Source organism: Cinclus cinclus, chromosome 19 (genome assembly GCF_963662255.1).
Source record: "Cinclus cinclus chromosome 19, bCinCin1.1, whole genome shotgun sequence".
NCBI classification, from domain to species: domain Eukaryota; kingdom Metazoa; phylum Chordata; class Aves; order Passeriformes; family Cinclidae; genus Cinclus; species Cinclus cinclus.
The window spans coordinates 1,945,708-1,972,380 of record NC_085064.1 but is presented as its reverse complement, the minus strand read 5'-3'; the positions used below and the strand labels follow the sequence as shown (position 1 = coordinate 1,972,380).

The 26,673-nt window shown below is 45.6% G+C and overlaps 1 protein-coding gene across 5 annotated transcripts in view; it reads right to left on the bottom strand.

Annotated features, from left to right (window-relative positions):
- Positions 1 to 12,458: 12,458 nt before the first annotated feature.
- The window catches only part of TTLL11 (tubulin tyrosine ligase like 11), a 33,283-nt gene continuing 19,068 nt past the window's right edge, over positions 12,459 to 26,673 (bottom strand). For 2 of the 5 annotated variants that reach the window (XM_062505533.1, XM_062505534.1), the window contains 3 exons: positions 17,172 to 17,399; positions 15,095 to 15,210; positions 12,459 to 13,169 (listed from right to left, as the gene is read on the bottom strand). In XM_062505533.1, the coding sequence (XP_062361517.1) occupies positions 12,886 to 13,169; positions 15,095 to 15,210; positions 17,172 to 17,399 (628 nt within the window). In that variant the 3' untranslated portion in view covers positions 12,459 to 12,885. Of the gene's footprint in view, positions 13,170 to 13,403; positions 13,522 to 13,542; positions 13,679 to 15,094; positions 15,211 to 17,171; positions 17,400 to 26,673 lie in introns of those variants that run through there. The other 3 variants (XM_062505532.1, XM_062505537.1, XM_062505535.1) reach the window with 3 other exon arrangements.

Genomic DNA, 26,673 nt, shown 5'->3' with positions numbered 1-26,673 from the left:
CGCGCGGAGGGCGCTGCCGCAGGAGAGGCCTGGCCGGAGGGACCGAGCACAGCAGGCGTGAGCCGCGGCTTCAGAGAACGGCTGCTCCCCGAGCACCAGCTCCTTACTGCGGACGGCGCCGACTGACCCTGCTGGGAGATGTCCTGCCAGCACATTGAGGGACGGGAATGTCGAGTGTGAGATGAGTGGCATAAGGAAATAACATATATTTGAGAATCGCTGTCACTGTTGGATTTGAATCAGTGTTTAATGTTTAAACAAAAGTAACCTTTTCCTTCTAAACTGCCCAAAGGATATGCCTCACCCCTCCCAGCAAGGAGTAACGTCCTTGTCAGTGCAGTAAGCGAAGTAAAGGGAGCTGGGCAGAGCCTGCAGCAGGCAGGGGCCCAGTAAGTCCAGTTCAAGTGTGCTGCTGGATGTAGTGTCCGAGGGACAGCAGCAAAGCCTGGCCCGCTCCTGCTGTGACTCCCCCCGGAGCACAGCCCTCCCAGAGTGAACCCCAGCCGAGCCCAGAATCCTTCCTGGGGGCTTTTGTGAGCCACTGACTTGTACAGCATCCCCAGGGCATTTATACAGCTAATTAGTGTTTCATTAACTCTGCCCATCCAGGGAGCACAGTGCAGAGGAAGGTCAGGGTGGTGTGGTGGCCAGAGGGGTGCTGTGTGGGGAACCCCCGTGGCAGGGGGGCAGGACTGGTGCTGCTGGGGGCCCCTGGGCAGCCCAGGGGCACAGAGCAAGGCCAAGGCTCTTGGCACAGGAGTGGAGGGAGGAGCTGGCACCTGGTGAATGGCAACTCGATTCCTCTGGACAGCTTCTGCTCTCTCACAACTTATGGGAAGAGTTTTGTAAGCAATAGCCCCAGGCACTGTCTGCACACTTCCCACCACAGAATAAAGTGAATGTTGCCTGAGCTTGGTCCCTGAGCTGTGATTGAGGGACAGGGGCTGGATTTGCTGGTGCCTGTTGTGGTAGAGGGGGAGCGAGGGGCTACACGCAGTGGCAGCTTCCCGGCTTGATCAAGGGTTCATTGTGGGGATGGAATGCTCTGTGCTGAGAGTTTTACTATTTCTGGGGAGAAAAACAAACAGAGAAACAAGAAAAAGCCCTGAAGAACCATGAAGATCGGTAATTGTATTTCTTTTCTTTCACAGTATGCATTAGAAAAAAAAAGATCCCATTTTCTGGAATACTGTCCTCTTTAAATTGGGAATGAGCACTGCATGGAAATTAACCGGCTTGAAGAATGTAAAACATGGTCATAAGGGAGTAACCACCAAGAACAGCAGCCACCACCGAAAGGCCCCTTGTCAGGAGCACTGTGCAGGCATAAGCCAGGATTAGACTTTCCCAGCGCCGAAACGCGCGGCTTCGGCACAGACGCGTTGTGCTCAGCGGAGGGGGCGCCCCTTCACGGGGGTGTTTGTGGGTTTGTGGTTCTTGCAGTTAGTCCTTCACAAGTCCCACTCTCAGAGCAGGTCCCTCGTACCGAGAGCCAGAGGTTTCTCTGAGATACGGATGACAGTGTACAGTGTACAGGACATCTGCCTATGGTCCCTCTAAAGGTTAACACACTGCTCAACGCCTGTCCTAGCTCCTCCTGCCATGTGTAAATGTACAGCCCAAGGGACTAGGACGTTCCCTGAGCTCTGCTCTGCTTAGGTACCGTCTCCAGCCTCACACATCCCAGGCTGCCTGAGCAGGACACTTTGCCAGTAAGCTCTGCATTGCCGTGCTGCCCCACAGCTGTAAGGCTCCTTAACGGCATTCTTCCTCATGCAATCGTTTGCAAAATTAAAGATGCTCTTTTTCCTACATGTTTTTCTGGTCCCTGGAAGCCCTGGGCCAAGCCCAGGAGGAGCGAACGTGTTGCACTGAGGTCTCCACACCCTGCCAACATCTGCCGAGGGGTGCAGCACACAGCAGACCCCAAAAGGAGCTCCTCAGAGCAATGTCATAACTCAATACTTATGGCAAGTACAGCCACCTTTGAATTTTGGAGACTAGCACAGATGGCTTTGAAGAACCTCAGAACAAATCTGACAAGGTTACAACTGGAGAAAGACCCAGACAGGTTAGGAATATACAGGGTACTGTGAACCGTTGGGTACATAGTTTTACACCTGCCACTGTCTCAGAGTCCAATACATGATAAGAACCCTGCAAAAAAAGACTATTTTAAATGCTTTTGCCCTAAGATGCCTGTTTAGAGCTAACTGTTTTGAATTCTAAGTATTTGTGTTGCGAGAGACTGGAGTTTTTCAAGACAGAAGTGACATAGAGGAATGGAAACGCTAACAGGGCACGGGGCGGGCGCCCCACCAGCGACGTTTCCATTCATACATGGAAATAATTTTGGGATGCAGTCAGTGCTCTCCGTAAGAGCTGGAAAAAGAAACGCCCACAAACCAATTGTTTAGTGCTGAAGCTAAGCACAGTACATCTTAATCTTCTCCTCAACCACAAGCCAAGGCACTGATACCCCCCCCCCCCATTTGTCACAAACTTCTGGTTACCCTCAAACTTGCAAATTACTGAACACATTGTTCTGCTGAAATAGCAGGAGTGCTTAAACTCTTCCACAGCCAGTTATTAAAATCTTAAAAGTTCCAGTGCCAATACCTTCTGGAGTTGTTGCTTAGTTTCCCGAGCCAGTACAAAAAGAAATATAAATCAGGACGAAGTCTCATTACAGTTGAGTTTCCCCATTTTTCCGTTTCCTTTCCCTGCAACTGTCAACAACTGGACCTAACCGTGACTCTCCCCTAAAAGGTTTGGGGGCAGGCGTTCAGGTCCAGGCTCAGTTCTGTACCTTCAGCTTGTGCTTCTGTTATTTATAAGCTGTACATTTCTGTGTGTGCGTGTGCGTGTGAGTGCGGGAGCCCCGCGCGTTCCCTGCCGTGGCCTCGGAGCTGGTACCTGGCATAGCAATACCTGGATCCCGAGAGGTGCTGCAGCACCAGAGCAAACACCACTGTCCCCAAGGTTTTGGCATCGGCTCCGTTTCCTTCCTGCTTCTTGCGCTTTCTACAGTAAGAGGCTGTTCTAGTGCAAACTCGTCAAAGTGTAAACAAAGCAAAAACACTCCAGTTTTTATCTTAATACAAGTCTTAATATTTTTTTGTAAATGTTCTCAGTGTTTACTGTACCGTATCTTTCTCACTAACAGTTGTATATAGTAACTTACTTCTGGTGCTGCTTATTCGGTCGGGATTTGGCTGTATCTCACTGCTGTGTTGGAGAGGTGGGCTCGGGCTGCCAAACCTGGATCCAGACCCACATTCTGATTTCAGCCTCCCCCCTTGGGGATCTGGAGGAAGGGAGCAAAGCCACGGATCCAGATTTGTTGTGAGCCCGTCTCAAAGATTCTGTTTTAAGAGTTTTGATTTGGGGTTTTGTTAAACTGTAGTGAACGCTCCTGAAAAACTGAGCGGTTTTGTGTGAAGGGGGATGAAATACACTGACCTGTATCCCAAGGTCTCTGTGGACTCTACGTATCATCATTTTGGACAGGGATTATGGCTTCAATGCCAAAAGATGGGAGGGACTCCAGTCCTTCCCCATGCCAACTAATACTACAGTGTAGTCACCAGCCCCTTTTTCACCAGTTTAAGCAAATCCTGCCGCCATCCAAAGAGTCCGGTGTCACTTTGCGTTGTCATTTGAGTCTGGTTGGTTTTGTTTTCTGCTTTTGCAGCTGTAAAGCACTGATTGCACTGTGAGAACACGTGGAACCCTCTGGTCTGGGAGCCAGTCCCAGAGGCTGCTGCAAGGTTGCAGGACACAGGTTCTGCTACTGTGAATATTCCTAAAGGGCAAAGGGGACTTGCTGCACCTCAGTGAGGTGTCACAGGCTCTCCTAGGAAAGCAATCAGCAAGGAATCAATCATTCCCAAAGTTTAGATAGCTCATAGGCTTTTTCCTGTTCCTAATGTCCACACCCAGATGCAATAGAAAATGTGCTGAGGTCTGTTCTGTGATGGACAAGGAGAGGATTTCCAGTCACAGATGGCAGATGCAATGATGTGTTCAGCCAGGACAGCCACAGGCTGTGGCCCACGGGTCTGATGTGAGAAAGGAGCTCATTTCCCCCAGCGAGCCCAGGGCAGTGGGAGCAGCCCTGGGGCCAGCAGCTCCACCACGGTCCCTGCCCTGTCCTTCACACAGCTTTGCCTGGAGAGTGCAAAGCAAAAGTCCAAAGGGAGCACCTGTGACACTGTCCCTGGGTGGCGCTCCGTCCTTCCCACCTGCACTGACTGCTGGGGTCACTCCTCCCAAAGATTTGCGTTCAAAGCAATCCAGGCCTCCAGGCTGGCCAGGACTGGGAGCTGGTGTGGCACAGAGCCACGGCCTCACGGCCGCCAGCAGCTCCCTTCAGTGGCCACAGGAAGGGACATTCCCTGCCCATCCCCAGCCGGTCTCTGAGCTTCAGGGCCGTTTCAGACACTGCTCAGCCAGGAGGCTCTGCCAGTGGCACTGCCCTGCTCTGACCCCGCACAGATAACTGCTGCCTTTTCCTCCTCCCTTGGGGAAAATCAGACCTGGGGGAGTGGGAGGACAACGGCAGCATGAGAACATGCAGCTCATGGGCTTTCCAAACCAAATCCAATCCTGAGGGCGTTGCACAACATCCAGAAACAACCACGCTTCGGAAAAGGGTGTCACGTTCACGCATTGACTTTCACAGATCACCTGAGCTGTGACATTGCTGTAAATGCCATGTGGCTCTGCATCAGCTACCAGTACCCCAGAGTGCAGCCTCCATGTTCACATATTCCTTTATCATACATCACTGTGTCTTAAGATATACCTCTCTCTGTATATCTGCTTAGGCTGATACTTGTTCCTGATAAGCAGTCGCTATGTTTTATATCCTCTTATAAAGAAAAACAAATCTTTTTTTTGTAAGTATGTTTAAAAAACAAAAAAGCAAAGTGGAAGTGTTTGCTGAATCTCCTTCAGCTCCTTTTAAACTATGTAATAATGTACAGAGAAGGTTGTTGGTGTTCAAAGAAATGATGTGGCTGTGCAATTTATGTACATTTGCAATTAGAAATATTAAAGATTTATTTAGATATTTTACATAAGTGCTCCAGCACCTCTACTCAGTCATTTCCAGCTTTTAGTGCATCCTGGCACATGCCACATGCACACACAAACCTGTTTTAGCTGCCTCCCCAAAGAGATCATTGAAATTTGCTCCCAGCAGTATTTTAGCCATTTTCCCTCCACATGCTCAGGGGGTCCGAGAGCCAGGCCTGCTCCTGCCCCCACCAGTCCTTACAATCCACCCTTCTGCCTCCAGTAAAAGTAGCAGGAAACTTGGAGGAAAGTCATTAAAACCCTGGGCAGCATCAGCACCTCTGCCTCATTAACATCATCATAATTAGCTCCTCCGGGAGAGGTGGAAGACAGGCTGGCTTCATCGAAATGAGTCGGGATGTGGGGAGCACCTGTGGCTATTCCTGTGCTCGGCAGCGCTGGAGCCGGGCTGGGCACTGGGCTCTGCCCAGCCGGGACAACCCTCCTGTTCCTGTCAGGAACCGGCACCCCAGGGAGGGAAGGCAAAACCCACCCAAGCCAAAATCTTCTCTCAAGGCTCTACCATTCCCCTCAACACTGTTGATTTTGAAGGCTGAGAGAAAGAAAAATGCAGCCCTGGAAACACAAAACACCTCAGAAAACGCTGCAAGGAGGGATTTGTCAAAACCACCTTGACTTTAATAAAACCTCCCTAGCGGCTGTTGGACTTCGTTAGAGCAGAGCTGAATTCTCAGCCGAAAACACCCGGAACGTCTCTGTGCACTTGACAGCTCTCAGCATCTGGGGCTCCCCAGCCCGGCTGCGGCCGCTCCCAGCGAGCCCTGGCAGACTGGCAGGGCTGGGAGAAGAGAGACTCGGAATTGCAGATGAGCAGCCAGAACAGCCACGGGAATACGGGGCCGGGAGGCTGGGGAGCACAGATGTGTTTGCTTGAGGTTTTTAATCTGGAGAGTCATTTAAGCACAAGACTCATCAGCAATAATGATGTTCCAGTAATTGCACCCTTACAAGCACAGGGTTTGATCCGAGTTCAGTAAGTGAGAGTCACTAGCCCATGAGCTGCTCCTGGTGCCAGGCAGCACCTTCTCCTGCACAGCCCAGTAAACACCTCAGGCAAGGCTGAGATGGTGCAGCCGTGGTCCCACTGCATTGTCCCAGCAAAGCCGAGTCCCACAGCAACTGGCAGCTGGGAGATGTCAGAACTGGGCATCTTCAAAACAGGTAAATGCAAGAATCCTGCCCACCACAATGGAGGACAAAGCAGCAGCCACAACAGTGGCCGCTGCCAAGTGAGGAAGTGACAGCATTAAGCCAATACTTGCCAAACTGGGGCCTTAAGAGCACAGTTAGCCTGTTAGTTTGAGTGGGAGGGAGGCAGGGAGGTGCAGAGGCTCATACCTAGGGAGAGAAGGGACAGGAACAGCTTGTGTTGGCTCCTCCAGTAAGTCTCTGATCTGCTCCTGACAAGCATCCTTCCCTCACAGTTTCCCAAACCCTTCACAAGCAGTCAGCTCCCACTCCACTACAGTGGGTGAACACCAACATCCTTATTTTTCCAATAGGGATGTGCAGTAGAAGCACAACTTTCCCAAGGCCTCCCAAAAGCTACAAAAGCCAAAGAGCTGATTTTCCTTCCCCCCACCTTCTCCGCGCAGCCATCCCACGGACGGCAGCCCAGGCTCCAGAGCAAATACCCTCTGGAGAAGTAATTCAAAGCCAGGCAGTAAACAAATCTCCAAAGCCGTGGCCCCAGAGACAGAGCGCAGCCGCTCCCTGCCAGAGAGTCAATAATGACAGGCGAGCAGAAAGGAAGGAGCTGGAAGAACAAGAGTCATTAGTGGAAACTTGTTGTTTGTGCTAATTAGATCATTATCTGGAAACTGCTATTGATGTTGCTATTTTAGCTCCTGCTGCTGTTCACAACTTTATTTTATCCACGTCTATTGACTGCCCACACTCTTCTACATCCTGCAGCAAGGACCGGCAGTGCCGCCCACAGCCAGGCCAGGATGAAGATGGTTTGAGTCCCGTGGCAGGCAGCACCTCCTTCCCCACCATCACCTCAGCACCTGCACTGTCCTGAGGCACTCAGAAAAAAGTGTTTTCCAGCTTGTTACAATGTGCTCTGTGCTATTATTGATCTTAGTCAGTGGATTGTATTACTTGGTTATTAAGTGAGGTGACAGGAAGAGAGAGGAGGACTTGGACACATGTAGAATTTCTGCCATTTCCCACCTGGCAGCCAGTACAGCCCCTCAACACATAAATAATATTGATGCAGGCCCTGTACATGATCAGATCTCCCCATTGGTAGCATGAGCCATAACTGAATAACCTCAACCATTTGATTTTTGTGCTACATCATCAAGGAGTGAAGCCTGAATAACAGAGCTCCCAAGCTGATTGACTTTGATTTATTACAGTCACTAACTACTCTTCTTCCTGGAAACCACAGTCCCTCCTCACCCCCTGAGCCATGTGTGGGGGACCTGGGGTGATGGGAGGACAAACATGAGGCTCAAGACTCAGCAAACCACAAATCAGGGACCTGGGTTTGCCTCCAAAACTCACATTCTCCCTTCTTCTGTTTATTCACCAGTGTATCTGAACCTAACCTGCAGAAGGCCTTTTGTGTTTCCACTGATGAGACAAAGGAAGAGGGAAAATAGCATCACATCACCATAACAGGCTTTCAATTTTGTCTGTCACTGCAATTTCATACCACTTTCACACTACACCTGCAGTAAATTCAGCAATGATACAAGTGAACCTAATTCTGCCATCAGAACTGCAAAAACCATTCGTCTCCCCCAGAGGCAGAGGGCAAGGGACAGGGTGTGAGGACACTGCCCCTTTCCCGGGCCATTCCTGAGCACACGGGTGTGCCACATGCTCCCCGGCACTCAGGCTGGTGCCAGCAGAGCACTGTGCCCTCCCGCATCTCTTGCTGCGCGCAGCCAGGAGCACTCACTCCCGGTCCCTAACACTTGCTGCACCTGGGACAGCGGTGAGGAACGGGAATACCGGGAAACGTCAGCAGCTGGCAGAGGTGTGAAGCCAGGCTGCCTTCAGCCATCCCGCCGGCACTCCCTCGCTGAGCTCTGCTTAACACACTGCCACTCCCCCCCGCTGCACTGCGAATAGAAACGCGCTCCAATAAATCACCTCCAAGTTAAGAGCAGCCATTAGCTATTAGCAAACACCGCAGGCCTGTGGGCCAGGGTAATTCAATGTGATATGCTTGGGCATGCAAGGTAATAGGTTCCAGCTGAATACCATGTGATACAATCTCTTCAATGGGAGGTTAAATGAGGCTGAGACAGAGACCAGATGGATTTATCTGGGTAGCGCTGATGATTTTTTTGTGTGTGTGCTTAAGGTGAAGTGAAGGTAAGTAAGGCAGAAATAATCTGAGAGAAAAGCACGAGCTGGGCTGCGTGCAGTTGGGGAAGGGGTAGCGGGAGGCTTGGGACCTCATCCTGCTGGAACAAACCGAGCGAGATGGAGGATGCTCTCAAGGCAGTACAGATGGAAGCAGCCAGAGAAAAATAAATACTTTATCAATCTCCCCTTATGGAGGAACAACCAGAGGGCAGAGTGAGACAAGTCAAGCGTAGCTGGGCAGATGTAGACACCTCACTGCTGATACTTCAGCAGGAATTTGGAGCCCAAACACCACCTCTCATTCACCAAGGGCATCTGCAGCGGGCAAAGGGACAGACCCAGTGTGCTCTCTCAGGTTGTGTGGCAGCAGTGCCCATCAGTGTGGCCAAAAGAGGAGGAGCTCCATGAGCAGACTCAGTACCTAAGAAAATGTGCTCAGCTTGTTCTTGGAGCAATTTATCCTTGTTCAGGTGGACAGCAAGGAGCTGCAGGACCCCTGCGAGGCACAGCCAGGTGTCTGCAGAGGGAGCAGGACCTCTGAGAAACCACAGGAAATCCTTCCCCGGGAGGGCAGGGATGCCCTGGCACAGGGTGCCCAGAGAAGCTGTGGCTGTGCCTGGGTCCGTGGAAGTGTCGAAGTCCAGGCTGGACAGGGCTTGGAGCACCCTGGGATAGTGGAAGGTGTCCCTGCCCATGGCGGGGTGGGATGAGAATCCCCCACGCGGAGCTATGCCATGCATCACTCCCTGCTCCAGAAGGTTCCAGCCAAGAGAGGGGAGGTGGAACACAGCACAGCACGCACCAGCTCCTTCACACTCATCTCCACGGGCACGGCTCAGTCCGGCGCAATGAGGGGAAACCCTGGACATTGCTGTGGAAAGGCCGCATTTCACCCCGGCTGTGCACTGACAACCCGCCGGGCCCCTCGGCCCGGGCCGCCCCTTCCCTCCCCTCACGGGCCCTTCCCTCCCCTCACGGCCCCGCCGCCAGGAAGGTTCTGGAAGCACCGGGCTCTGCCCTCCCCCGGGATCCTCCCGGGGACATTTTCCTGCCCATGGGGCTCCACTGGCACCATCGGAGCCAGGAACCACCCCACAGTTCTGCTCCGTGAAACCGAAGGGCTGAACAGAGCGGGGCCAGCTAGCCCTCGGGGGGACTCTCCCATAACATAGTGCAGGAGCCACGCCCCGCTCAGCCCCAAAATCGCCGCCCGACGAACACCCAGCAAAGGAGGAGAGAACCTACCCCGCCAGGCTCGGGCTGCAGCGGGACGAGATCGCTCCGAACTCCGTGCACGCCTGAGGGCCCAGCCCGGAACGGCCCTGCCCGCACCGGGCGCTGCGCTGAGGACACCAGGTGGGTACAGGTGCGCTCCGTGCTCCAGCTGCTCATTAACTGCGTAATGAGCGAGCGCCTGCCCCGCCTTCCTTTTAAGGAAATGGCCACAGGTGTGCGGCAGGTGACCGGATCGGTGTGAGGTCTGTCTAAAGTTCCCGAACGTTCGGCAGGGAACAGAGGACAAGGAGTGTCTGGAGCCCAGCACAGACTGTGGGTGACTTACCTGCAACAGCTTGATGCAGAGGAACAGCACAAATGCAGCAAGGAATCACTGAGCGAGTCTGGGCACATCCAGGCTGCACACACAAGCCTGCAGGGAAGAGGGTTGAAATTCTGGACTCGCCTCAAATTTTCGTTAGATGTTGTTTTATTCTGATTTCTACCCAGACAGGAATACCAGATCCGATGTGTCTGATAACAAGAAAGATTTCACTGGTATACAATATTTGTATCATATATGTCATAAATAGAATCATGAGTGCAGTGCTGTGGTATTCTCTGAAGAGAATATATACAAAGTGCTGTTAAAAATCCAATGCATTTCCTGTATTGTTTTTTTAGCTAGAGAGGTACCTCAGGATTAACAGATCATCAGTGCATTAGCATTCATATCGTGGATAAAGTGTCTCTGGTCATTTGCATGGGCACAGACTAGTAACTTAAAGGCTCTATGAAATTGGATGCTAAATAATAGTCAGAGGAAATTAAATTAGACAGGAGGGAAGAGAAATGTGACTGCCATTAAATCTCTGAAGTACATTCCTGGTTTATTCCCTCCCACCCGCCACCGAGAATAATATGGCATTCAATTTTCCAATTATATAAATACATTAACACTGGATTACCAGAGGCAGATAATTGAATATTTTGACTGTTCTACAAGGGACCCTTCGTATTTGAAGTGGGAGATGAATAGGGCGTGCAGCATCAGCCTGTGGATGCACAAGCTATAAAAACCTCTACTGGATTCAGAGAGCATAAAGGTCTCCCATAGAGAGAGATCTTATCAGTGTTCAATATACAATAGTTAATTTATTCCACTGATATCGGGGTAAGTTATACAATTGCAAAACCAGGATATTTTAGGCCACACATTGTACTGCTTCAAAGGTGCAAGGGAAGGCATTCGCAGTCATAGCATTTCAAATCCAACTCCTCTATAACTCTGTCTTTACAGGACATCAATCATGAGATGAGAGGAACTGTAAGCTATTTTCCAGTAACACACTGCCAATCGCAAGACAAATGTCAGATGTCACAAAAGGAGAAGTAACCATTTTTCAACCTGTGAATGTCTTCAAATGTATTACAATGAAAGTGTGAAAAAAAATGACCCTTTCAGCTTCATTTGTTCTGACAGGTGCCAGACTTTGGAGTTCTGCATTTTATCTTCATACTGCAATAATCTTTATGACATATGAACAAGGCTGAGGGCAGTGGCATTAGTTAGTCTACAACTGTCCTCTTACGTACAATACATAAAATCTCAAAGAGTCTGGCCATTGAACTAAAAAAGATCATCTACTACTATTTTATTTGTGTTATAGAAAAAGATAAGGAGAAGGGATGCCCACATCTGAGATTAACACATGCTGGGGACTAGTTTTGTGTGGGCTCAGCCCGACTCCTGCATTGCATTGCCATGCTGCTATTGCCACTTGGGAAAAACACATGCTGCTTAAAACTGAAATCAGGAAAAAACCTCTACAAACATTCCCTGAAGAGAAAACTCACTTGATACTGTATGTGCATTTAGTCCCTGACATGAAACAGGTGACACAGCCACTGGAACATTTTGACATGGAGCTCAGGGAATGTTCTCCAACACAAAGCTCAGTGCCCATCTTAGAGCTTTGCCATTTCTGACAGCATGGAGGACACTAAAACATAAGCCAAATCATTAGCATCAAGGAGTAGAACAAAGAAGGAAAATCAAGTTCAGATGTAGCCATTCATTACTGTAATGAACTGCAGACCACAAAGAATTTCACTCAACATCCCTGAAGTTCCAAGTTATTCCTGTCCTTCCAGCCAGTCTCGTGTTCTGCTTAGCCCCCACAAGAAGTGTGTGATCATGGAAGTCATGGTTCATTTCCTGAAAATTAAGACCCCTCTGTACTACTCCAGCAGTACAGCCCAGTTTTGACACAACATCCTCAGATCTAATTTGTACAGTTACACTGTTATTTAAGGGAAAAACAAAGAATATGTGCAAAGACACAAAAAAGATCTGCTCTGGATGTTACTGCAGGTCCCAAAACGGTAACAAACATGTAAAAGACAAAAATAAGCAAACCTAGAACACAGTTAAGTTTAGGCTAAAGTCAGTGACAGGCTTGGTTCCACTGGAATTTAAATGACCTCTTAGGCCTTTGTATAGCTTTCTGCAGAAGCAGTGCTGAATCCCTGAAGACAAAACCACCACTTGATTCACCGGATTTTACTTAAGAAAGTAAATATTTTTCTGTGAATAAGTGTGAACATATTGGTTCTGTGGAAGCAAAAGGATAAGGAGTTTTAGTTCTTCTTTAAAAAACTTAACAGTACTTGTCATGGCAAAGACATGTACAAAGAAGTAGAAGCCAAAATATCAATTTTAGTGTTTTAAGACTGACTTTAAAAAGTATGTACGTAGACATTGACCAAAACTGTATTGATTCCAACACGTACAGTCCAAGCCATGGAAAGAAGAGAGTCAAGGCCTGAAGTCTGACCACAAGTTTAATTCCAGATTTCAGTTTTCCAGTCTGGTATTTGTGACTGCAGTTCCTTCCCTGGTTTCTGTGACACATCCTGTGCACACAAAGCAATCTAATTCCTGTGACACGAGTGTGCCTCAGTGCAGCCAATTCCACGATGCTGGTTATCATCCCTGTGGTTTGGTCCTTCTCTTCCATGCACTCGGGATGAATGCTCAGTTTGTCACAGGATGTGCACCATAAATCCCACAGAGAGGTGAAGAAATAGTCATTGCCAGGGTCATTATTTGAAAACATGGGGTTGCGGTAGACTTTTTTGAAAAGCATAAATAAAAAATACAGCTGAAATAAATAGTTGTCACTCTGAAATGAAGAGATTGCGGCGCCAGTCTCTCCTCCAGCAGTTCACATACCTGGCTGGGCATTAACTCCCAGTTCTGTCCCGGCACATGAGCGCCCTTAGCTGTGATGGTTTCTGCAGTCTGAGCACTTGGTGGCCGCGGGGCCGAGGGGCGGTGGCCGTGGCTGGCAGGGCCCCGTGGCGCTGGCCCAGGCCGCAGCCCCAGAGCAGGCGCTTCCCGTGCAGGGCGGCCAGGCGGCACTCGCACAGCTCGATCAGCGACGCCACCTGCTCGTGCAGCGGCAGAGACTTGTATTTCTTCTGGGCCAGGCAGAAGAAGGCTTCCACAAAGGCTTGCAGACACATTCCTGCAAGGAAAAGGTGCTCACAGGAGACTGGGAGTGCGGCATTTCTTGCAGCCTGCGTTCCTTAGGGATAAGGCTATCTCTTGTTTCTTGTGGCAGCAAGGCCAAATGTGCGTGTGATGGGTGTGAACACAAGTAATCGTGTTAGTTCACATCCTTTAATTTAAGTGGCAGCCATCTGGAATGCTCAGAAAGCAAAGAGACAAAGAGACTGTCTGTCCTTCAAAGACCAAAAGCCAAGGTTTTTATTTGTGTCACACTCACTGGATGTTCCAGGGCAGGGTAAGCCCATGCTGGGTTACAGATGGGTGACATTCTCTATCGCTGAGGCAGCCATGGCTTTGCAGACCTCAGCCTGGAATCCAGAGGCAAAGTGGTACATGAGAACCCATTTCAGGATATCACACCATTAAATTGATGTAGTATTAGCCTTGATTTCTGCTGCCAGAATTACTTAAGTTGAAACCAAATGAGACACAGCAACATACTGAGCATCAAGGAAAATAATCCAGCTGGAGAAAAAAAACAAGTTTTTGTCGGCAGCTGAATGGAGTCTCTTCAACCCTGTATTTTTAAACATGGATCTGACCCAAAAGTTCACACCAGTGTGTTATTTCAGTCTGTAGCACTATGAAGGTAACCCCATTACCAAGTATCACCTTAGCAAGATGTTAGTTTATTTGAAGTACTACTTCCCTCCTGCACAGCCTGTACCAGGTATGAACCCTTTTGAAGGTGAAGAGGCCATTTTTTCAGTCATACCCCGCAACTCCACAATAGTTGTTTCAACTGAATGAAAAACAAACAGCTGAAGAGTGCAGTGCCAAAAAATGTCTCTGCTATAATACAACTGCTCTTCCCCTTCCCACACAAAAGTCCCCTGCAGAAGCCCCATGCTGCAGGGGAACTCTTCAGCTTCTCTTCCATCACATCTCACTAACAGCACATTACCAGAGCCAAAGGGAAGAGGAGCTGAGTATTAACACTAATTATTGTATTTAAAACCTTGAAGTAATACCTACTCATATTCTTAATTAAGAAGCCAGACCCCAGTTGGTTGTGCAGAATGCCACAAGCTCTCCCAGTTTGAACGTACACATAAGAAGATTATTTGAGGATGAGGTATTGAAAGGTTTGGGGTTTTTAACTGTGTTGGCTTATTGATGCAGTAGGAAAGGCACCTTTTCAAAATATGACAATTGCATTCTGAAGTATAATTTCTCTCAACCAAGGCTGCAGCTGGGGTCGTTTACGATCTTGGCTGTAAAACAGCTTGCAAAGGAATTGTTGAGTTATCTGAAAGCAGCAGCTGCCAGCTCAGTAAATTGTTTTATCAGTCACGGTGAGCTGCAGGCAGGGAGAGTACCTCTGGTAGCACACACACACTTTCTCCCCAGAAGTGACACTCATGTGAAGCATATCATGAAAAAAAGTTAGAAGCTGTTTTAGAACAACAGAATGCTTGTCTTGGTTACAGCTGGGAGTGGGCCAAACATAAAGCCAACAGAAACAGGTGGAGAGTTTGTGTTTTAACACCTAAAAAGCATCTGGTTCATTGACACCATACACAAATCTCTTTAATTTTTGAAAGCCTGAAGATTTAGTTGCATGTCTGTTACTTTTCCTGGTGAAATTCTACCAGCCAAGCACGTATAAGTAATTTATACCCACCTTGAAAAGCTAAATGCAAATACTCAAATTTTATATAGTTCTGAAACTGAGGTGACCCTCATGTACCTAAAGTAATGCTACCCTGAATGGCAACTGCCACAGCACTAACCAGGAGAATTGGTTGTGTGTGTGCATGCCTCAGGTGTATATGGCTTCTTCCCATTTCTATCAAATGTCTGAGGTGTACCTGAGCAACTAAAATTAAAAAAAAAAATAAATAACCCAAAAGTCAGATTTCATAGTTTTTGAATACAAACCTGAGTTACCTGATTCCTTGTGATCAATGCCCATGCTGTTCCACCTCCTTGTGATATCAATATACAGAATATCTACAGCAGCCATTGAAAAATTGCTGTTACTCAGTTTGCAGTTTCTGTTAAAAGGAACAAAATAAAGAGATTCTCATTACATCCAAACTCCCAAGATAGGAAAAATTCTGTAAGGACCACTCGCAGGAGAAAAGTTCACTCATGTCATGTGTACAGACCCCCTGTAACATGCTCAGTGTAATAAATCACACACAGCAGAGAGCAAACAAACCAGCATTCATTAAGTGCTCCTATCTCAAAAGAACAGGCCCAAACCCAGAGTATTTCAATTAAAAAGATGACCCGACTCTTACACAGAGCTTTCTGTCAGGGTATTGCCAGTACTCTGAGGCTGTAAGAGAATGGAATTAATTGGTACACGCAAAACCCACCACAAATCTGCACAGACTATCGGCACGAGGCAGAGTTTACACAGAGAAATACTCTTTATTTGTCTGACTGATCCTGTTTGGAAAGGGCTAGAAGAAGCTTTCAGGCACAGCCTGGCTTCTCTGTGCCTGAACACCGACAGGATTTACCCTGGTGGTGCTGAACCCTGCAGGGAAAGCAGCTCTGGATGTGGGGGTGTGGAGCTGGGACTTGGTGTGGTCTGAGTCCACAGTGCAGTGTTGATCATGGATGGGAACAGGCCCTGTGTCCAGGATTTCCAGATGTCTGGCAGCCTGGCTGCCACCACTGCACGTGCCAAAGAGCTGGCCAAAATTTCTTGCCAGAAAATAAACAAAAAAAAAACCCCACCCCAATTTTGGATAATTGGAGCAAATCTTACTCTTTAGTAACCTCAACAGAGCTCCCTTAAAATAAGAGTAAGGCCTCACCTTGCTAGCCCAAAAATTCCCAGGCAGCATCCAAGCAAGGACTAGAGACACAGTCAGTGTTTCCCTTTTAGCTACTTTTTTAGAATTAAGAAAACATTAAAGGAGAACAGATTTTGATGAGCCAGAATTTGGGTGGACAGTCTTTGCAAGCACTTGCCCACACATGAAATCTCACTCGTGTACCATTTAATTCCCAAAAAGTGATACAACACACAGAAACCTGACCTCCCTTCTGAAATGAACAGCAATGACAGATCTTCAAAAAAGGGCCTTATAGCTGATATAGATGCTCTGGGAGAAAATAAACGAAAATATCTGCCAGTATAAAAAAAAATTAATTTAACATGCATTAAGAAACTGTGAATGCTATTTCATTGAGCTATGGCAATTTATCTGAATATTCTTAAAACACAGGCATTTATTCTGTGTTCCTCTGACAAGTGCTAAAATAAGGCTGGATTAAACTACAGAACTGGATGCAATCCTGTGCTGGTCTGTGGATAGAGCAGATGCCTTCCAACATTTTCTATATATCGTAATTTGTATAAATCAAGTCATTTTATATTCATTCCTGAATGCTAAATGCATCTGCATAGAAACAGGGTCTGTGTTTTAAGAGTACATCTGCTTCTGCTGCTCATTTCTTTTGTCATAGTCAATGAAAGACAGAAAATGAGGCATTTGTACCATGACTAGAAGAGATATAGCCATAAAAAAACAATGAAAAAAACCCCTCCTAAATAAAAAATACGGGGAAAAAAATAAATTGAGTTCCTTGACATCGCAAGGTGCAATTTCACAATGCAAATCCTCCCTGCACGGTGCATCAGGAACTGGCATTTGGGAACCCTTCCTGTGGCCTGGGGCGGCCGGCGCTGCCCCCACAGCTGACAGAATCACATCAGTGACCCAATTTCAGCTGTCACTTCCTCACAATGACATTTCCACCGTTTACCGGGAACGCGACACGTCCACGAAGACGGCAAACTGTATCTGCTGAAGTATCACTGATCTGCTGTCAAAGAAAGCCCCCACTTCCTCCCAGACACAGACTCGGGGGTCGGGTTTCCAGGAGCTTGGAATGATGAGATCTGTTTTGGAACAGAACAGCGGCTCCACGCTGGAAGGCATCACACCCTGCAAGCCGAGTGCGTAGCGCTAACAGGGCCAGCTTTGGCCCCACTGACCTTATAAAGGTGCGGAATCCCGTCGGCCCCAGCTTGGTGGTCCCTTTGACCCCGAGGAAGCGGATGAACAGGGCGGCCACCCTGTCCACGAGGCGCAGGTAGCTGAACTGCTTGGCGTACTTGGGGAACACCTGCTTGAGGCACAGCGAGGGCAGAGCAGCCTCGGCGCCGGGGGCAGCGTCCGGCAGCTCCTCGCTCGCCTCCGGCGCCTGCTCCGAATTCTGGCACCTGCAGCACACAATCACACGGGGGGTTGGTTTGGGAAAGAGCTCGGAGCTCATCCCATGCAGCCCCTGCCACGGGGACGCCTCCCGCAGACCGGGCTGCTCCTGGACACCAAGGCACTGCTGTTCGGGTGTCACGCTGCGCTTTACAAAGCACTTGGCCTTCTAAGACTGTTGCTGCAAAATGTTAAAATAATTATATTCTTTTGTATCTACACGTATATTTGCTGAGGTTGAACGCCTATAAATGTGAACACTGTTTTTATAAAAGCCTAAAATGTCTTTAAGAATAAATGACAACCTTCAGTAGTGCTTCGGTAATGTTCTTCTTTGCTGCAGATAGCAAAGTATAAAAATAATGACAACTACTGGTAACTGTGATAACTAATAACTATAATGATGATAACTAATGACAACTATTTTTGTCATTAGTTAAGTAAAGCTTAAAGTTACTAGTTTTGTTCTTTCTCATGTAAGATGGGATGGTGGTGTCACTGCCATTGAACACCTGCCAAAAGAGCAAGAGTATATAGAGCCAAGAAACAAGTACACAGTTTGATTTTTCATCTTGAAAGGTCTGTTCATGAATTTAAAAATTCAAATCTTCAGCCAGTTGAACCAGACCCTGACCAAATGTGAAACCTTGTACTCAGGAGGTTGTACTGTTTGTAACACAGCTCTCATTTTAAGGATGCCTGGAAGCCCCAAACCCATTCTCCTTCTAAATTCAACACTGGTTTGGATTGTACATTATTCATTCATCATTAATGTTTTTAGTTAAAAAAATATAAAGCTTCAAAGTAAAAGGTGCAAGCAGAGTTGAGATTTCAATTTTTATAGCAAACACTAAAGCGATTATTAAAGGGATCAGCTTCAGAGCCCTGAATTCTGGCCCAGCACTCTCAGAGCAAGGCTGGAGCCTTGTCCACCCACCCAACCCCCTGAAACAGGGCTTGGGAACAACATCTCCTCCTCTGCAAACCTGCAGCTCCTTCACAAACCACACCTCCTCCCTGCTGAACAGCAGGCCCTGGAATTTCTGACAGAGTACTCTAAAAGAGGTTTCTTTCAGCCCTTCATTTTTCAACCTCCATCCTCCAGAGCAATGAGAAATGTCATGGAGAGAACACCGAAACCAGAACCAGTGCTTTGCACACATTCTCACTGCTGGGAGCCACGGAAGACTCTGTCTCTCCTAGCCCTGGTTTGCTTTAGAATAATTTAAAAAAAAACCTGTATTTTGGTCGAAGAAAAAAAAATCCTTAGATGCAATAAAGCAAAGGCTCTTAACTTGGACCTAGAATGTCCTGCTTCCTCTCCTTTCTACAGAGAAAAGCCTACAGCTGTCCTTGAGGTCACAGATAAAACTCAGAACCAGCATCCCATTTCAGACTTTTACTGAGAGAGCCCTTAATTCCATACTTCTTATTAGAAAAGTATTTTAAAATGAAAACCTGCAGTTTTTTGTATGCTACTGCATGTCTCATTCCTTTCCACTTATACATTGGGAAAGTCTGGAAAATATTTACATCAGAACAAGAAAACTTAATTTAGTCTTCATTGAAAAATGTTGTACCTCCATTCAGTAAAAAAGAAAATAAAGCAAAAGTACTTCCTAGTTTGTTTTTGCAGGTTAGGACTTTTATAAAGTTTAATGATTTGTTTTCATTCTTTAGCTCCCCCACAAGACTTCCTTACTTTGCATTTTTTGAAACACTAGAGCCCAATTAATATGATCATACAATTTGAATTACAGTGAAGGATGTATTTTGCACTTTTATTTAGACTCAGACTTTCCAAAGCAAACCTGCACAAGAGCTTGCCTGTGTCTGCACCATGAACTGATCCACAGATCTGCCTATTCTGCACACTCACCTTCCCTGATTTATACTGACTATATCCAGGGTACAATTCTCCACTGCTACCACAGACACTACCTCAATAAAAGTTTATTTGCTGTATTATTCCCCACCTCGGTGTGGTCTCAACATGACTAATTAACACAAACTGCCTGGGTAGGTCCATACAGCCAAGTGCAGTGCCTGTAAAGGCAGAATTTTACTGTGACTGGGTGAGTTTTTCTGCCTCAGCACTCAGACAGGCTGCACTCCCTGCAGTGCCCATTTTGTGTTCTCCAGCATTTGGCTCCCATCTGCCAGTGCCACACCCTGAGGGGCTGAACTCCTCAAGGGTCACCCAGCCAAAGACCAGCATCAGCAGCTTCCTCAGAGGAGAGCACAAGGAACGAAAAAGGAAGAAAAAAAACAGCAGAGAGAAGGAGAGATGATGTCAACAGTGCAGGAGGAAGGAGCTACAAAGAGCAGAAATACAGCTCCAAGTCCAGCAACAGTGAAAAAGTGAGGGGGATTTTCCTCTCTGTGTCTACCTTTAGCTCAGCAGGCAACTGGAAAATACAAAAGTACTCATTTTTGTAATCTCACCTGTCACAGAATCGTGGAATGGTTTGGATTGGAAGGGACCTTAAAGCCCATCCATGGGCAGGGACACCTTCCGCTGTCCCAGGCTGCTCCCAGCCCTGTCCAGGAACACTTCCAGGGATCCAGGGGCAGCCTGGAGCTGGGCACCCTGTGCCAGGGCTTGGCCCTGGAACCCTCCTGGACTCACTGAGGTGCTGCAGAGGGGCTGTGAGGAAGGGAGCAGGAACTCCACATCTCCAGAGAACCATGGCCAGGTTTCCCCCATTAGCTCCTCTCCCATGGGGTTTCCAACAGGCATGGGGAGGAGAAGAAAGCTGAGCCCCACTCTTTAAAGCTGCTCGTTAGAATTAATTGTTTTTACTGACACAGCTGAGTCAGGAAAATGAATGAAAGGTCAAATATAAGGTAATGCTTCTGTTGTCACACAGAAAAAAGCAAAGCTTCATTTACATACTAATGTCTGACCTCAATACATTAGTTTCTCTAATTCTGCAGCTTATGACAGATCACTCTTTAGAAATGATCAACTGTGGTGCAGCTTTAAAAAAATTTAAATTTTAATAAAGCTTACGGAAATGACATGTAAGACTACTTATCTTTTATACATGATTACTAATTTATTAATGTTTCCTCCATCTATGTTTTATTCCTTTCTTTCTGACCAGCCTTAATCTTTATGCAAATACAAGTTGCTAAGGGACAAACAAATTTGCAACTACTAATTAAAGGCTTCAAAATTTGCAGCACTTTGTACACTTGTATATAAAATTTAGCTGTCAAATTCAGTGTAAAATGGGGTAAGAATCACAACATTAATATTTCTAAGAATGCTTACTTGAGGTATTTTACATTTAGGGCATTGCTAGAAGTATAAATTAAGCAATTTCAGTATCAGCTTACAACTGCTTACCTAATAAAAGAAAATATTATGTTCTGGATTCTGAAGCTATAATTATTCCCTCAGCTGAGCCTCTGTTCTCCAAGCAAGGACCATGTTAGCATAGTTAAAAGCAGAGAATATTTTGCATGACAAATCTATCTATCCACCCATTTATCACCACATAATATGGACCTCCCAAAGAACAGGCAACTGTTTGTACCTGGAGCATGGAGGAAGGAAATATATTTGTGTGCTCATTCACAGAAAGAAATAATTTAGGAAACTAAGGTCAAGCCAGAGCAGTGTGTCTGCATTATCAACCATTCATGAATTTGCTTCTATGAACTAATCCCATTACTTTTATTAACACAGACTTCCAGCACTCCCAGGATGGCAGAGCAAGCAGTTTCATGGTTTGCCTGCATGTTGTGTGAGTAATCAGCTTTTGTTTTGTTCTGGACAATCTGAGTGTCATTTGAAGGAAATGAATATTCATCCCCTCTTCACCCTCTGGTAAAGAAACATCAATAGCACAAGAATTTCCACTTTTCAAAATAATAATATAGTTGCACAAAAACAGAAGTATTAAAAGAATATTAAACCCAAAGAGTTCAGAGATTTTTGACATTATGTTAGAAAAATTATGGCTATTACATAGAGTTTATTCAACACTTTGGAGAATGCTTTGAGGCAGGCAAAGCAACCCCAATAAAGAGTCCATATTTCAAAGAGCAGAATCAATCAGATTAAACATCAGGATTGATAATCACCACGGTGCTGGCAGACAGCGAACTTCTGATCACACCAAATACATTTTGAAAACACAGCAGCTGTCCTGTCCCTGGGAAGCAGAAAATGCTGAATTTCCATCTCTTTCTGAGAGGGAAAAAAAACCAACAAAAACAACCAACCCTGTATCTCAGTTAAAGAAATAAATTGGGTAAATCACCTCACTTAGATTTTAAACTTCTCCTGCAGCTTCCAGACCTGACATGTTGTCCCCGTGGAAGGGTCAAAGACATGGAGCACGCTGCTTGTTTCAGGGAGTTGGCGAGCACATTTTAGGTGAATCCATGGGTAAAATGTACTCCACAGCTTTGCCCATTTGCTTAAAAAAAGCAGAATAACTTATTAGACAGTTGGAGAAGTGAAGCCCAAGCCCCTGCAGCCTGTCAGCAGCCATCACAGCAGCTCTCACCCGCAGCATCCGCCCGTTCCGGGCTCTCCGTTCCTGTCCCTGGAGTGCTGCTTGCTTGCCACAGCCATCAGTCCCCCTTTCTGAAAAGGATGGTTCACTGCCTCTTCAGATTGATGGATTTATTATAAAAATAAACACTTCTCATTAAAGATTAAATAGCTTTTGGCAGGAAACAGAAGACTGGAAAGTTTGCTGCCTTCACGCAGTGTTAATGAGTGTTTCCAAGATGTAGAATCTTGGCGTGGATCCTGCTCTGCTCCACACCAGGGACACAAAGCCATGGATGAGAAGATTACTGACATTTTCATTTCATATGCAGAGAAGTCTAGAGCTGGAGTTTGATTTCTATAGCCCTCCCTAATTCATAGTTTAAATAATTAAAGGAGAAATGCATCTGAGCAGTCCCAGGTGCTGAAAAAACCTAGCTATTTCCTAATTATTAACTGAGATTCTTTACCTCCAACTTTCTCCTCTTAAGAATAATGGTGGTATCATTCTGTATTCACTACAAATTTATTACTCAATGTAACACAAGCAGTGAATGCTCATGTTATTACCTGTCAGCTATGAGTGCAGCAGAAAATATGGCATTACTGTAATGAAATAATGGATAAGCAATGCAAATTTGGCATCCAAAGACTTTGTTCCACTGCAGCAAAAATTATTACAGAACAAAGATCATTAAATATAGTCCCCAATACTTTATTTTCTGTGGAGGTAGCTGTTATTATTCCTAGTAGATTTATTTGTGTTCACTACTTGCTTTCAAGGTACTTATGTGCCTCATTATTTCTTCAGTGTTTCTTTTGTTTCTTTAGAAAAGTGTGCCTGAAAAATAATAATGCAGGATAGTGCACAGGCAAACCAGCTGTAAAGCCTGGGTGTACACTGAAATTAAGACCACCAAGTGTCTTGCAGTGGAACAGAAAAAAAAAAAACACAACAAAACAAAACAGGATATTTCTTCCCATGTGGAAATTATTCTTAGAAAGCAGTTGTGCTTATGCTGGGACAGAAAAGGAGCTTTACGCTGTCATCCCAGGGAGCAGAAATCAGCAGTGCAATTGCATTTGATCAGCCTTAATCCTCCTATTAAAGCAGGTGAATTCTCATACACAAAATAACACTCCTGATGATTACACTGCTATTGAGTCATGTGACTTCATGCTTTCATTTTGTGGCAACTGGGTGCTAGGGAGTTTTATTGCTTTCTCAGTGTTTCAGAGACTAGAGACCAATTATTACTTAAAAATAAGCCAATCATGTCTCTTGCTGAAAGATGACTTGCAGCAGAAGTTCAATTATAGAGAACATCACTGCCCCCAATACATTAATTTCTGTCACCCTGTCACTGTAAAAATTTACAGCAGATATAATCTCTTTGAAGGGGGATCAAGTCATAGAAAGTACGAGCCTAGTTTTAAATAGAATTTTAATTTTAACAAAAGCTTCAGGGAATGATGTTTATGCTGCTTATCTTTCATACCTGGTGATTAAGTTAATTTATACTTAATGGAAGAGGATATTTCTAATCCCCAGACAGGCTCAACATCTGTCTGTGACTGTGTTTTTGGAAGCCTAAAGCTGCTTGTGATTGATGTAATAAAACCAGGATTCTGCAGAACTGACACCTGAAGGATATCTGTAAGAGGGGAAATGTTATTTTTCTGCTCAATGCCTCTGCTTAAGTCAAACCAAAATCCAGGCACTTAATATTGCTGTCCCTTAAAAGCCTGCTTTGCACTCCCTTACCATTATTTGGGTATGAACAGGGCAATAAGCAAACAGTTCTCAAATATGTTTATGATCCAATATTCACTCATTACGTTCAGTGCCTGAGACATGCAACTTTCTGATGGCCTGAAGCTAATGAGAATAATAAATCTGCAAAAAAATCTGTGAAATAGTCTCCATTTTTCCTTCACTTCTCATTTAATATCCATTTAAAACTAAATATTAGCAAAAATAAATGTTTGAATTTTTCACATAATCATAACAGGCAAAAAAAAAAAAGTCTTGAAATGTAAACATCTTGCCAGAAAAAGCTAAAAATTTTTAACTTCATCTCAAGAAATGACAGCCATGTCAAAAAAAAAAAGTAGGTATTTCCAGCCATCATTTATATCCATGTTATTTTAAATTCTAATTCTTACAAGGCACCTGCATGTAAGAACTTTGCACTGGTGTTCAGGGATATAATCCATGTGTGCACATTCATTTATTCCATTTCACTGTTACCTGTGACACGTCTGTGATGTGGCCCAGGAGCCCCACTCCAAGGAGTGATTTGTTTCTTTCCTTAGTGAGGTGATGCACCTCAGCCTGCCCTTGGCTCATCGATTGGTTCTAACATCTTCCAGGCTGCATGAAATCTGATTTTTTCAAAATCAATTTGTTCATGGGTTGTGTCATTCCTGAGAGAACACAAAGTACATGCCACGGCTCAGGAGTCACATGAGGAACTGGAAGATGGAACTGGAGACCAACACAAAGCATTCAAGGCTCCCCCCAGAGAATTTATGCAAAACTATTACAGTTGGTTGTAGTTTTAGTTACACATAACCCAGAGATTGTAAAGATGCCAAGGAGACAGGTAAGAAATAAGACATTTTTATACCATATACACATAGCTCTGCTGTACACCCAGACACTATGTCACTATTTCTGTTTGTAGTACATACCTGTATACTTATGCTATGAAAACTACCTGGTGGGAAGCAATTCAGTATAAGAGAGATTACAGAAAATTAGAAGTTATTGGAGTTTTACATTACAGAACAGCTGGGAAAATTGATTTAAAGGCGGAGTTGCTTCTGTGCAGCACAAACACTCAAGAAGGTGAAAGGGAAAAAATGTCAAATTAAATACACATATATCCTTCATTTTAGACAAGGCAATTAAGCTAATATTCTGAAAATCACATTTCATTCAAGAAGTATTTAGCTGCAGATTAGTAATGGAAATTTTGCATATACAAAAGCCAGGAAAAACTCTACAGTCAAGAGTGCAGCTGAATAACTGCTCCTGCAGTAAGATACCACCCAAAAACCAGATTATGTTAGCAAGCTACAGGCTACCTAGAGGTGAAGATGATTTTGCTGATAGCAGAAACTCAGCTCAGATGATTAACATATTGAAGTGTCAGGAAAAAACACTTTGCACTCAAACTTAACTATTAATGCCCTTCTCTGTATGAACACAGAAATTCAGTGAATCCCCCTGGACAGGGAAGGCACACACAGATGTTGCTTTTAAGAGAGTAGGAAAAAACTGATTTTAACTTGAAAGTACAACAGCTTTCTTGTACTGAAAACTAAAAGGGGGTGGAACGAGATGATTTTTAAGGTCCCTTCCAGCAGAAGGCTGACTCCACCAAACACTTCAGTAAACACTTCAGTACTTGATGAGTAAGGTCAGAATTGCTATTGTTTTATATCCAATCCATTTCTGACCAGATTTAACCTGAATTTTCACTGGTTTCAGCTGAAGCTTCCCATCAGCAATGCCCAGGTACAGCAAACATCTGCATGCAACACAGCTCCCAGGGATGCTTTGAAGTCCTGCTGACTTCACGGTTTAAAAAACAAAGCAAAGCAACATGAAGCAGCTTACTTTGTTAGAATTCAGTCAGAGCAGGAGCAGACAGCAGAGGAGCTCCAAGATGGAGCAGTTTGGGAAGGAGGCAGAGCTGAGCTATCAGCTGCTGCTCCTCTGGCCCAGTCAGAGCTCTGGGACAGGGCTGAGGGACACAAACTGCATCTAAACCTGCCTGAAACCAGGCTCTCCTACCATCGACGCTCACTGACAACCTCTACTCAAATAACTGAATCCAAAGATGTATTCAGACCTGCTGCCTCCATGTTCATTTTGATGCCATGTGGAAAGAGATGAAGCAGCCACCCTTTTATACCTGACCTCCCTTCTTTTTGGGCAAACCTTGGAGATTACAGCAACTCTTGTGGCTGCATGACAAAAACTCAAGAAAAGTGACATATTTTTCCCTTTCTCTGTGTTTTATCACGAAGGCTGTCTTTTTCTGTAAGAATCATTTTAAGACAGGAAAAAAGCAAAAAAAAACCCCTTCTTAATGATCAACTTAAAATGTAATATGGTGTGAATATCTAAGAGATGTAATTGCTACAGCATGTTTTGATGCATTCAAATGTTTAGAAAGTTCAGGTTTTGTGGAGACACTTGTGACAGGTCACATTCCCCAGTTTATCTCCTTCCTTCCTCTGCTCGCAAGAGAGAAAAAGGAAAGAAAAGAGATGTCAATAAAAAACTAATTAGATTAGCTGCATCTCAAAACACTGTGATTCAAGTCTAATTGGCCAAAGTAGTCTCCATTCCCAATTTGACAGCACAGACCCAGAGCTGGGCTCACCCCAGAGCCAGTGGCACTGCACACACCAATTACTGCTAAAGCACACCACGGGTTTGGGCCAATTAATTCTACAGTGCTGAAAAATGAAACCTTTTCAAATCCTGCAACCCATATCAGTTCTTGTCCATTAAAATTTCCAAATGAGCTGGGGCTGTCATCAGCTCACTTGCTTAGTACATTGTAAGCACTTCCAGCTGTCCCTCAATATGGGGTCATTGCAAGAGATTCAGGATAAGACTGAATTCACTCTTTGTGTGCAAGTTAAAGTACAGCCTGTCCACGGAAGATGTGAATTCTTGGAATACAATGTGTGAGCAAACAGACCTGCTTGCAAAACTGGACTGTGAATAACAGCACTTTTTGCAATGGTGAAGGCTA